This window comes from Diplotaxodon limnothrissa, linkage group LG8 (genome assembly GCF_057381915.1).
Source record: "Diplotaxodon limnothrissa isolate DT_005_m linkage group LG8, D_limnothrissa_male_GT1.1, whole genome shotgun sequence".
Lineage (NCBI taxonomy): Eukaryota > Metazoa > Chordata > Actinopteri > Cichliformes > Cichlidae > Diplotaxodon > Diplotaxodon limnothrissa.
This window is the reverse complement of record NC_140603.1, coordinates 22,283,315-22,297,413: the sequence shown is the minus strand read 5'-3', so window position 1 is coordinate 22,297,413 and position 14,099 is coordinate 22,283,315. Positions and strand designations below refer to the sequence as shown.

The 14,099-nt window shown below is 40.3% G+C and overlaps 1 protein-coding gene across 2 annotated transcripts in view; it reads right to left on the bottom strand.

Annotated features, from left to right (window-relative positions):
* dock1 (dedicator of cytokinesis 1) overlaps window positions 1-14,099 on the bottom strand; it is a 201,025-nt gene that overhangs the window by 101,953 nt on the left and 84,973 nt on the right. For both annotated transcript variants that reach the window (XM_085361488.1, XM_085361489.1), the window contains exon 27: window positions 9,291-9,386. In XM_085361488.1, the coding sequence (XP_085217614.1) occupies window positions 9,291-9,386 (96 nt within the window). The remainder of the gene's footprint in view (window positions 1-9,290; window positions 9,387-14,099) is intronic.

The window sequence follows — 14,099 nt, the reverse complement described above, 5'->3', positions numbered from 1 at the left end:
ATCATCCGCTTTTGTTTGGTTTATTCATCAACTTCTTTTATATCTATTTGGATGTAGACCTGGTATTAATGGAGACCTTGACTGGATACCGAACCCTTTTCTGAGATGACAGGATGTTTAATGAGACACGAGTGTGGATCCCACGGAAAATTCAAAATGTCATGCTTACCAAAAATGGATTCTGAGTTATTTTGAACTAATTTCTTCAAACAGGGTGTGAAATTACACCAAGGAAACATATTTGGAGATCGGCAAGGTGAGAAGATGAATTTGATTTCCCGATGTCTATTTGCATATATATTTTTTCTTCTTCTAGCTGACGTCAACGGGGTTCTGTTCTGTAATGGTTCTGTGCCCTTCACATTTCCATTCATCAGTTGGGACTTTCTTCCCAGCCTCCAGGAGAGGTTGGCAGATCAACCATAATGCTCTGAGGCCTCCATAAACAGCATATCACTGTACTGCAAAGCACAATTAGAACTGTTCAGGATACATTTTCTCCAGAATAATTAAAAAGACCTATTTTGAGTAATAACTCACATATGTAGATTGTCTACTAACCATGCAGAGTGAAGACTTTCATATCTATATAAAGAAGAGACCTAAAGGACAAAATATCAGAGATGTTTATTGGAGTTCTACAGTCAACTTTTTATCCATCGCTAAAATGTCTCCTTGAATCCACTGACTTTGAAGAAAAAAAACAAAACAAAACAAAAGAAGAAAGAACACTTATTTTCTTAATATTTGCAAAGTTAAACATCCATGTACTTTTTTCTATATAAATATATCTATATACATTCACTTTAAGATTTAGCAAAATGTATTTATTTGAGCTGCAGTGACGGGAGCTGTGCAGTTCAAACACTACAGTGCAAAAGGAAGTCGATCATTTTACAATTCTCAACTCGTTTCCATGCATCGCAAAGTTCGTACTAACCTCACGTATGCATATGGTCATTAAACACCAAGAAAAGACAAAAACCCATTCATTGGTATAAAAGCATAGACACACAGAGAAAACTGTTACGAAACCAACTATAATAAACAGTTGGTTTTCAGCACACGCGAAGGGTATCAGAGGATAGCTTTGATTGTATTGCTGCAGTATCCTGTATCAGCTACTATAATAATAATAATAATAATAATGGATTGGATTTATATAGCGCTTTTCAAGGCACCCAAAGCGCTTTACAATACCACTATTCATTCACTCTCACATTCATACACTGGTGGAAGCAAGCTACAGTTGTAGCCACAGCTGCCCTGGGGCAGACTGACAGAAGCGAGGCTGCCATATCGCGCCATCGGCCCCTCTGGCCAACACCAGTAGGCAAGTAGGGTAAAGTGTCTTGCCCAGGGACACAACGACCAGGACAGAGAGCCCAGGGATCGAACCGGCGACCTTCCGGTTACAGATGCGATTCCCAACCCCCTGAGCCCAATAGCTACTGAAACCAAGCCAGAGAAACTGAATGTGCCACTTCTGATCACAACCAGGGCTTCTACAGTGCAGGGTGGCAGGCTTATAGCCTTGCATGCTTTTTACAACCTTTGAACTTTGCAGGATATTTTCTAGCTTTTAAAACAATTTTTAATGAGATTGACAAAATCCCCCCCCCCTTTCCCTTTATTATTGTTATAATTAGTTCCTGCTCATTGCTTTGCATCTATTCGACTGTAAAGTAAAAACCATGTGCAGTAACTCCACAGCGGGTTCAACAATTACGTACAGCCAAAACATTTACTACACCTTCATGTGAAAAAGTGAGAACATCCGATAAGAATGATTCGTTTTTGGACGGATATGGACGGACAAACATTTTATCCTCTTTGAAATAGTGCTCATTAACAAAGGTGCTAATCTGAAATTTTTAAAAAAGAAACAGAAACATACATGCACACACCCAAGTGCAAATCGGTCGAATTTACTTTCTATTAACACACCAAAACAATTTGGGCTTCCGGGTTTGTTGTCAGTGATTAGACCCTACACAGGCTTTGTGAGGGTATGTTGATTAAGGTGCCACAAAGCAACAATCTCTGAGCAGTCTATGAGAACCACTAAATTTTAACTCTTGCAGCGTTGAAGTGCTCATGTCTACAATCATGACATGCATGAGAGATATGTCAAGAGAGCTGTTTGGCCACAACAGTAGAGAGAACATTTTTGAAGAGAAAAGCCTTTTACAATATGTGAATGCGGGTCGTTATGCTTCGAGGACACTTTGCTTGCTGGGACTGGGCAGCTCACATTATCTCAAGTGTGAATTCTTTATTATATCAAAGAATTTTAAAGGAGTATTTGAAGATACATGAATGAAAGTTGAAAGTTGAAGCTGAACTAGAAGTGGACCTGAAAAAGTATACATAAAGTGTATGGAAATGGTCTTTAATCTTACTGAAGAATGTGAAACAGGCAGAACAAGTTCAAACATCAAATATTGTTCATTGACGATTTGGCAAAAATTTCAGTAATTCAAAGACTTTTAGATGATTACTGCCTTGCTGACCCAGGCCTAGAAACCAGTCCGCAACCCCCCCTCCAATCGCTAGGGAACAGTGTGTATTCTTTGACTTGCTGATGACTGCTCGCTGGAAGTTGCTGCCCGACACTTGGTAAAGTCTATTTCCTGAACCAACAACCAAAACATTTCAAAAGGCACAACTTTTACTTTGAAATCAAATGGCCTCTTTCCAGTTTGTGCCACACTTTTCACAGTTTTATTACTGCTTGGCAAGACGTTTTTCAAGTCTTTACAGCCAAGTCGGCGTCTTCCATGCACAGTAAGCGACCGCGGCAACCTGAAAGTGACCAATCACAAAGAGGGTTTTGGTGCAGCACTGCATATCTCCATGCACCGTGACCAATTTCACGCTAGCAGCTGCCAGCAACCTTCAGAATAGACACTTTTTCCTAGTGAGCAACGGTTGCCCAGGATATACTGACCAGACTCGGCCTGTCCGGCCGATGGCAACTCTAGTTTCTTAAGGCTGAGGATGTACTTGTGTTTAAACAGATAACAACATATTACTTTATATTTTATTGTATGTTTTTGGTTATCATGTTCTTTAAGTATACTACCTTTATCTGTAGGAGCCATTTCAATTCAAAGAGGATCTAGTGTGTGCTGGTCCAGATATTTAAACAAGTAATCAGTTTCCATGGGATGTTCTTACTTACTCACATCACTGTATGTAAATATATATTACACAATATCAAATAGTGCTAAAAACATTTCAAGTGTGGGATAACAGCCAATATCTAAAGAGAAAAAACAAAAACGTAATAGCTGATCACTCTAAAAGACACAACCACTGCCCTAGAAGACAGGAAATATGCCAAAGTGGTTTCAAGGACATAAAAAATGTACAACAACAATATCCAGCAAACTACTAGCTATCACTGGCTTGACCTTCACAAGCTCCAACATGCTGCATTTTGTTAGTTACATATATTTCACAACTTCACTCTTGTATATGCTAGGTTGGTTTCTTTCAGTAGTTATACTGTAGCATCAAGAGAGAACTAGATGTTTATCTGTATCTTAAAGAAGTGCAATTGATTTATTATGTGCAATACTGTGTCTTTTATACAGTTTTTTTAAAAAGACAAAAATAAAGATATTTAATATGCAAAATATGAAAAAAAAGAAATTAAAAAAAAAGACATCGACAAAGCTCTCGAAATCTGATCTGGACCGAGTTTAATTTGTGGAGCTATAAGCACAATGATACTTTTTTTCCTACCTTCTTCAGTCACATTATAAGTAAAGGATTAGTTTCCCTAACTTTTAGCAGATGCTTTGGAATAGGTTTGCCCAGGCTTGATGGGTCTGCACTGTGAAATTAGATCACAGCATCTAGAAAGATGCAGTACTTTTGAACAACTCAAATTTTGAATAAAGCAGCACTCATATCCTAAGCAACCAATCTGCATTGGTTGCTAGTACCAGGGTTTAGTGGGGAAATGTGTTTTGTAATTTAGATGAACAATCCCTGTGAAAACCAATTTCTGACTGCACTGCTGTGGAAAATTCTTCGCTAACGCACTGATATCAACAGTGGACTGACCAGTACTGACCAGTGTTGATAAAGTAACAGTATTGGCCTTGTTGACCGACTTTAACATGCGGGCAAATCTACAAGTGAGGGTTGGTGTCTTATCTATTGTGTTGGATCAACTTTAAGTTTGCTAAAGAAACCCTGATTAAGATTTCAAACTCTTTAAAACAGTGCAGCTACCCTTTTTTAATATATCATGTAAATTTACTTAGTTTTATTCTTGGACGAATAAAGAATAACAAAAACAGATCGGTATCTCAACTGTCAAATTTAACATCAGTATCTGACCAGAACACTTGGTACAAGATAAGGCTGAAATCATACATCTCTTTAATGTACTATGGTGGGCTGAGGCGAGAGGAGAATACAGCAGAAGGGTAAGCAGCAGTGTTTTGTGCACAGCCAACCTGCTTGGGAACCAGTCTTTGCCCTTACCATCCTCACTCTAATACAGATTTTGTTTTCGGGCATGTCCGTGTGCTCATGCATCTGCACCTGCACCTAGAGCTGGGCGATATATCGAGTTTTTAAAACATATCGATATATTTTTATACGAGATATAAGATGTGACAATATCCTTTATATCGATATAGTCTATGTTACGTTATAATTATAGTTGTGGAGCCGCAAGTTTGCCTCTCTTTCGTCCACTTTTGTCTCTACGCAACGTTACTCCGCCTCGCCTTCACTGAAGACAACTCCCCCTCCTACCCCATCGCTTCACGTGCAGGCAGCGACAAGACGGACACGGCAAATCTCCGTTAACGAGTTACTGCGCATCGCCCCATGCGTGGGGCTGGACGGCGTCAACGTGCTAACGAGCTAAACATGCTAACGAGCTAACCGCGCTAACGAGCTAACCGCGCTAACCCTAAAATCCTTTCATTCTCTCAAAAGTTGATAGCGCGCCTTATGTATGAATTCTGGTTGTGCTTGGTGGCCGCGAACCGATTTTATGTGGTACACGGCGTTCAGCAATCTGTCAAAAATGTTTGAGTACGACTTTGGTAAGCTACGGAGCTGCACCGCTTGATAGATTGTCGGCGCATTACGGCTACCGAGGAGCTTCGCGGAGTGATACGTACTGTGCATCAACGTAATATTACCGTATTGTGTGTGTATAAGGACCATAAATGGCACCTGTAAGAGACGTGGTTATGAAGCGGATTTCAAACTCCAGGCTATCAGTCACACAGTAAAACTTGGGAACAGAGCAGCTGTAAAATCTGTCTGTCTTTGTTATTACGCTCAGCGTCTTTTAGTTTACATTTTGACTGCACAATTGTGAGCTCTTTGTTTAGCACAAAAACAACCTTGTTGTCTTTTATTTATGGAGCATTATTATTTAATGAATGCTCATAATTTAATTTTGAGTAATTTTTCATGTACATCTGTGCTGTATGTTAATAAAAGTGCCTGTGTGACATCTGGGACACAGCTTTGACTAAGAACTCTTTTTGTTCTTACTTTATGGCTTAAAAAAATATCGAGATATATATCTTATATCGCCATCCAGCTAAAAAATATCGAGATATGAATTTTGGGTCATATCGCCCAGCCCTACCTGCACCTGCCTCATGTTAGTACAAACAAGTCTTGAAGTGCAAACATGAGGTAAACCAGCAACAAAGCTCTGAGCAAAACCCCCACAGATGCACAGTCACCCTCACACTGATGCATGAAGTAACGCTGCTGAAGGTCAGCGCTAGCCACAGCCTGGCCGACTCCACCGGGCTTGATGAGTGACTGCGTATGCCCAAGAACTGAGAGCGCAAACACGACACCTACTGCAGTTTAACATTTTGCATTCTTACTTAAAAGTCTTCTGTGGTCTTAAGGTGACAAACAGCAAAGAAGTCCCAGCGGTTTATACAGTCCTGACAATCACAACACATCACAACATGGTTTGTTGCAGGCTCAATAAACCCAAACGGATGCGCAGTCGAAGCTTCAAAACAGGTGAGGAGACGCGAGGTGTAGCGAGTGATAAGTGCATGTTTGAGGCATTATGATGCAGTGCCATATCTCACTATGCTTCTTTTCTGTAAGAGCTCTGCAGTAGTCTGGCCAGCAGAAAAAAGAGAGAGGAGAGGAGACAGAGCGGTAGATGCAAGGAGGTGCTAAGAAAAATATTTGAACAGAAAAATATCCAAACACAGAGATAAAGCGAATGTGCAATACCAGATTCTGAACTAGACACGCATACCTGGAATGACCGTGTCGCAATTTACACTATCAAGTCAGTGAGTGCACGCAGCAAAGGAAAAAAGCTCTAGCACCTATAGCTGGTCAGCCCCATACTGTCAATCAATAACATAGAGTCCTTCCCCTGCAGCTTTCCAGTTCGTTCCCTCTGCACACTGCAGGAAAATCATGAGGATAACTGTGGAGCACTGCAGCTAAGTATCACTACAACATGTTTTGAGTAGTCTTGAGAACTTGAGTCCACAAAAAAGTTCAGCAGTGGGGGGTTTTTTTTTTTCTTGACAACATCATGGGAAACCTAGCTGTCAAATATGTACTCAAGTCTTTTAATCAATTCTGTCAGCAAGCATATTTAGGTATTTCCTAAACCATAACAAAATTATGCAAAAACTAGTAAAATCTAACGTAACACATTTATACAGCAAAGTTGTATTCTGTGGTTTTGCTGCATGGAAAATATAGATTTCTTTTCTTTTTTTAAATACATTTGCAGCTTCCTATTTCTGTCTATCTGCAAGGCTTCCTATTCTCATCTATCCAGGAACTTAAACTAGAAGAAATAAGAGCATAAAGAGAGAACCTGGTGCTTTCCACGGAAAGCGGCTAAATGTTTCTGCTACAGCCATAATCTAAATGTATTCAATTCAAGGACTTTTTTCAACCTGTGTGAGGGTGGACATGAATGCAAAGATACAGCCTGCGAGATGATGCTATGATGCTGTGTCCAAGTTGCTAACAGGTGTAGCACTGCAGTGACAACACGCAACAAAACCAACGCCCCCAAAGTCGTCACTGCGTGCTTTCTCATCAACATTCTGTGTCCACCGCTGCCAGGAGAGAGCAGAAAGGGAAGAGAACGAGAGACGGGCGGGAGACAGAGTAGAACGTTAATGCATAAATCTAAATGTAAGAGGCTGCCACTCAGAAGAACAAGGTCGGTGGTTGGATGTGGTGTTGTGTGAGCAGCAGCGTGCAAGCTGCCTGCAGAGTAGGCATCTGTACCCAGAGGCAGCAACAACAGCCCTCTGATTAGAAAGCAACAACACTTAGTTCAAATGCAATTTCTGTCCCAAGTACTATATAATGTATAATGTGTTTGAGTAAAAGAGCCTTAGGCTTTCATGTAACCTCTAAATCCCACTGAGTAAAAGGACACTCTGCACATTGATGCAAAATCATATTCAGATGCTTAAAATGTCAAGGCAGTCAAGTGCAGATGCTAGCTAGCTATAAAGGCAGCCGCTGACAAAAGGTCGGGGTCGGTAGGGACAATAAACCCGAGCTGTGTTCGAGGAGCAAAGTAAAATAGAGGCCAGTGGCAGCATATGTATACAGAGTAGATCGTTTCAACACGGGCCAAAACAGGTCGTGGGTAGAGTAGTTTGATTAACTAGAAAGGAGGTCGGTCTTCCACAGCACATGCCAGCACTCGCTGTTGGAAACAAGAAACCCGTTTCAACTACCCCACAGGTGGACACCAAAATAGATGCACTTCGTGTAATACTGTGAAAAGGAGGCCTGCATATGCCTTCATACTGACAGCCTTTTAGAAACTTGCCACTACAGTGGAAAAACAACAAACAGGAAATGGTGTGAGGAGATGGTGAGCTGTTCAGTTTACCCAGGCTCTAACAAAACATCCACAGAGATCAAATCCATCTTCAGATTTAACTTTTAAAACTGTTTGACTATGAGCTAGGCAGGACAGCGCACTATTTGAATAGCTGGTATAACAATGAATCGACTAGAGAACTACAGTGGGAGAGTAAGTGGGAGCCCTAGACGCCCTCCAGGCAGCTGGTTGGGAGAAAATGGCCAGTGGGACGGCCTTAGCTCAACTCGCAGCTTCATTAGCTTGACATTATTTAGTGTGATGCATGCTTAGCAATCTGTTACACAACGGAGGGCTTCCCATCTATGGGATTAGCTGGTGCATAGCCGGAATAGTTTTAGAAGAGAGAGAGAGAGAGAGACAAAAGAAGCAGTTAGTGAATTTCTGCTGCAAAAATCCCTCGCTGCAACCCAGAAAGAAAGACCCAACACAGGAGATGAAGCGTCGGGGCTGTGGACATATTACAGCACTATGATATAACACACACATACACAAACACACTAGATGATCACTCAGTGGCGACTCCGGGCTTTATGGAATCATTCTCTGCCGGCGTGGCTCAGTTACTGGTAATAAAAGCTTCCATTTAAACAAGTGATGGTGAATCCTGGTGCTCCCCGATGGAAGCGGTGTGAATATTTGTCATTACTAAATGTCTATAGGCTCATAAGAAAATGTCTCATCACTAAGCTGTATTTTACAGAGCTGTAAGAATACGAATGTCGATCATGAAAAAAAGTCTAATTTTCAAAGACGATACAACACATCTACACGCAGCTCTAATAAAGACATTATTCAAAAGGAAGAAAAAGAACAAGTCAAGCAAGACAGAAGTTCACATTTCTGACTAAAAATACAGTTGTACTAATTGGCGTTTGGGACTGAAGAAAATGGGTGAAGCCTTATTCGCACACATCAGACAGACTACATATTTACAGGATGACTGATAAGTGCATTAATTGCTACCAAGCTCTGGCTGAGAGAGTGATGGGAAGATGGATGCTAAAGGCAACGGTGGGGTGATACAGTGATTAGATTACAGCACAGAGCACCAGAAGTGTAGTAATAAGTGAGGATAAGACACACAAGCAAAGCAAAAGGAAAACACACACAGACACGCCGGCGCGAAAACAACCGGCTGGAGAAAGATATGAGCAGATCAAAGCCTCTCTTAGACTGAGGGAGTGTGAAAGCAATCTGCCAAGGTAGGCTTTACCTTTAATGATACTTTTGGATTGGAACTGTGGTTGCTGCGTGACTGTGGGAGTCAATCTGGTTGCGGTACATGTGCCTCTAAAATTGTGTGTATGTATGTGTATAAAAAAAAACAACCACAAAAATCAAACACCGAGAGTTGCGTGCTTAGCGTGATATACTGCCTGGTATCCAAGCAGAGAATTACACTTACGATATGAGGTGAATCGCGACCCATAGAAATGATTGTCCTGTTAACGGTCCTCAGCAGCTTCTCCATGATGATTTGGACGTGCCACTGGGTGGGACCCTGTACATAACACATGAATAATATCATCACTTAAAAACAGAGGAATAAAAAAAAACATAATAAAGTGAAAGAATATGGAATATCAGTCCAAACTTATGAGGCCTGACAGAAGCTCAGATTTCAAGGGAATTGTGGTCATTCGGGTGAACAGCTAGAAAAAAAAAATACATGATGATGAAAGTCTTGAGCCATCAGTAATTCCTTTACGTTTTGCTAGGATAATGGGAAATAGGTGCAAATATTAATGGAAATATAGCATGTAAGGGAAAAATAGAGAATGTAAAAATTAGAGATGGACCGATACTGACCTAAATTACTGGATCGGATATTGGAGAGAAATAAAAAATGTAATCCGATCCATTAAATATCAAAAAAAGCACCTCACAAAACTTGCGACATGGCATAACTCAGCTCATAACCGTAGCACGTCGGAGCAGTATGCATCAGGTATAGAGCGGCTGTGGCGCGCAAGACCTGTCAGCGGTCTGGTTGAGCATTTGGAGCCTCGCTACCAATCCGGCATTTCATCTCCGAGAAAGTTATCCCAGAGAGAAGTAAAGCAAGTGTGTAAGTTCATCTCTGAATGTTTGTAAAGCATTCCAGCGTTAAGCTTAATCACCGATATATGGAGCGACTGCCTCTCTCTCCCTCCTTCTCCTGTTGCTACTTCAATGATCAATGATCAGCTGATCGGCTTTTCTCTCTTGCTTGTCTATCGCCCACTTCGCGCCAGAAAGAGGAAACCAGCGGCTGAACAACAGCAGCACGTTTAACCTTGATAAGCTGTTGTTAGAATTTATTTAATATTACTTTCTACACCAGGATCCTTTTCTACGTAGCTGACGGCTGGTAACTGTGCAGGGGCGGATTTAGCAAAGTTTAGCCAGGGGGGCCGATTGTGCCCCCTTTTCCCTGTTCATGCCCTAAGACATACTTTTCTTTCTTATTCTCATTTAAAATGTCGAGCTTTTAATAAATAATTATCTAAATCTTACACCCAAAGTTTTAATCTGATGTAAAATGTATAGAAGTCCATTACTGTATATAGTAACTATTAAGTCTAATATACCCTAGTAAGCTATAGTACTTTTTCCTTTGGGAAGGTACGATCTGTGCAGTCTGCAGTTCTGTTGAAGAAAGATGTTGAATCTATTTAAATATTGTAGAAAAATAATTGATTTCTCTGCATTTTCTTTCACACTGCATCAAATTAAAGTTGATTACGTCGATTAAACATCATGAGGTGGAGGGTGGGTGGTTCCCTTTTTCTTTTTTTTTCTTTTTTTGCTGGGAGTTTGCAACCCTATTAGTTAGGTTGCTTACTCTGGTAAAATACCAGAATAGGGAGGATGGAGTAGGTTTACGTTTATTAGATTGATCAGTATTGCTGAACTATGAAATATTTTGGGTGCAGTGTATTTTTTGCATACAGGTATAACAGAATAGCTTCAGTCTCTTGTTTTTTAAAACTTGAGTATGAACTTATACAAAATGCAGCAAGATATTTAAAAAAAAACAGTTTTATTGATTAAAAAACACACTATATCAGATTCATATCGGTATCGGCAGATATCCAAATTTATGATATCGGTATCGGATATAAAAGAGTGGTATCGTGCCATCTCTAGTACAAATATAATGAGCTAGAAAGTCAACACCACCTTATTCTTCTACACACCCTTAACACTCTTAGGGAAGCTTTCTTGCAGTTTCAGGAATAGTCCTCCAGGCTTCTTGAACGACATTCAAAGCTCTTCTTTGGATGTTGGCTTTTTTGTTCTGTCAAAATCTGACAGCACTTTTCTGCATTCATAATTCCATCAGCTAAAAACAGTGACCGAAACGCAGCCTCAAACCACGACAGAGCCTCCACAGTGTTTTACAGATGGCTGCAGACACTCACTGTTGTACCTCTCTCCTGTCTTCTTTCATACATACCGATGACAATTTGAAGCACAAAAGTTCAAATTTGTATTCATCGTTCTATAAGTTCTGCTGCCACTGATTTTCAGTTCAGTTCTTGTGTAATTTGGCATACCTCAGCCTTTCCTCCACATTTCTCTTCCTTAAGAATGGCTTCTTGACAGCCACCCTTCCACTGAGACCATTTATGATGAGATTTCAGTGAACAATAGATGGTTAAGCTGAAGGGCTAGATGCATCTCTCAGGTCCTGTGGAGGGCTTTTGCTAGATTCTTTTTCAACACCATCCATCTGCCGTAGATAGCTCTTTTCCTCAGTCTTACCCCTTCTTTTTTGTCTTCCACTTGCCCAGTTTACTCAAATATTTCAAGTTGTCAGCTAATAGCTCTTTGGGAATCACCTCCTTGGTGCAAAAATACAATTTTAGACCTGTCAAACTGTTATCATTGGTATTTTTCATAGACTGAACTAAAGAAATGTCAACAAATGATGTATTTTTGTGACAGGCTGCTAGCAACAAAGTGCCTAAAGATACCATTTAAAATTGGTCTTTGCCAAGTTGTCTCTCATGTCCAGACCCATCGTTTGGGTTAGGCGCCATTTTTACGCTTAGGTCAGTGTGAAGTGGCATAACAAAATTACAAATCGTTCTTTGAAAAGTAGCTATGCAGCAGGACTGGACTGAAAATGACTGATAAAACAACCAATGTCAAAAGTTCTTTTTTTCTTCTACACGAACATCTGGGTTCTTGGAAGTGAGAGGAAATGAGAGATGGCACAAGACTTTTGCACAGTACTTCAAAAAACAAGGAGTAGACCATGACTGAGATAGGAAATTTAAGAGCACTAATGATATTTGGTCAGTTTGGAAAAAACTGAGATTTCGGCTAAGTATTCTTCTTCCAGACTTCCAGAAACACAAAGAGATTGCCCTAACATGTGTTACGTGCAGTTATTACATGAATCCTTACTAAGATGTTATGACAATGCAGTTTTAAAATCTTGTTTTACTGTCACACCAAGTCATGGATTATTCCCCGACTTTGATCAGATCGCCTGGTTGTTGTTATTGCTGTCTGTACCTGGCGTGGGGGAGTTTTTCGAAGGAGGCTTATCTTTCCAACACCAGCCAAAACTTTCAATAATTTAGATTATCCAGTCTGCAGCTGAACAACTCACAAATACTGTATGCACACAGTGTTTGTGAGAATAAACTGGTTCAGCCTGGGTCTAGACCAGTGTCAACCAAGCAAATGCAGAGCATGAATGGACTGGGAAGTTTTGTTTAAACATCAAGCTATGTAAAAGAGGCCTATGCAGTTAGATACTTCTTGCTGACAAGGCATAAATTGTTTGATGAAATTTAAGTAGACAGACATATCTACAGAGGTTTTCGCTCTCTGTATTTTTGCGAGCATCTAAGTCTCTGAAAGCCTTGGTTGTGCTGATCAGCAGGACAGATACGACAGAGAGCAAGACAGTGAGAGGATTCAGCAATTTGTGAAACAGCAAGAGAGGGGTGTAAAAACCAGAGCAAGTGGGAGAGGTGGATAATCCCTAGCAGAGTGGAGTGTGAGAGGCTGAACGGTCGTGATCAATGACGAGAGTCTGAGAGGGCCTGAGGGAGGACATCAGGAGTCTGGACATGGAAGAGGATCAAACGCACTCGTAAAACAGTGTGTGTTTGTGAGCGTGTCTGCTATCATTTGAGCTTTTGAGGTAAGGGGCCGATACCCGTGTGTGTGAGACGCGGACTCAAGTTTAAAACTTTTAGAAAGAGTTTTGTGCTTAAAAAATGAGCCGATAGAAAGTGCGAAACTGTTTGATCGGCTTAGAAATAAAAATAAGTTGCATTTCTTACTTTTCTGAAATTAAATAATTAAATAAAAGTAATGATTTTAAGGATTTGTACTGTTCATTATAGTAATGACCTGGCTGTAAAGAAGCAAAAAAAGGTAAAGTAGCACTGAACAAAGAATAACTCACAGCTGTATGCATGTGGCAACTAGTCAAATTCCAGTTTACATCCATTTCTCCCTCTAGTCCCGAGTTACAGCATTTAATAACAGCCAGAAAGCGTTTTAGTCGATGTGTTATGATGGCCACAGGCAGTCATCTTTGACCAACAAATTCTAATCAGTTCATTCTTGAGACTAATTAAAACACAGTGATTCTGAGATATGGAGAACGGTGTGGACGTTTTTAGCCAGTCTCCATAAAAATGGACAACCTGAAAAATCTAACGCCAGCAGTCACAGCTGTCACTGGCACCGAGGCAGAGAACACTTAACTTTTACTGGTTACAAAACTGGCTCTGTGACCAACACTGATACTGCTCATCATCACATGGACCACATCGCTTTATGGTTCTAAACTAGAGGTCAACTAATATCAAGGACATTTATGTTTGACAAATGATTAATTTAAAACAAATAAACTTTCAGCATTTTTTAATAAAAAAAAATGCAAAAAACTAAAAAAAAAAAAAATACTGATAATATGAAAAAGACTGTATACAATAACTGGCTAGGCTGATAATGAATAGTCCCTCTATTCCAAAGCACCACGGAGATAACTAGAACTCATTACAATGCTATTGGATAAAATTCAGTGTTGAATGGCCTCTAGCAACCCATAGAAATGAATTACTGAGCACAGCCACCTGTACATGTTAGTAAATTAATACTGTCGTAAAACGTGCTCCTTCCAGAGCATGCAGAGCAATAAAACGAACTGAGAACAGCATACTAATAAACAGTTATTAAGTACAATAACCACAGTCAAAAGAGG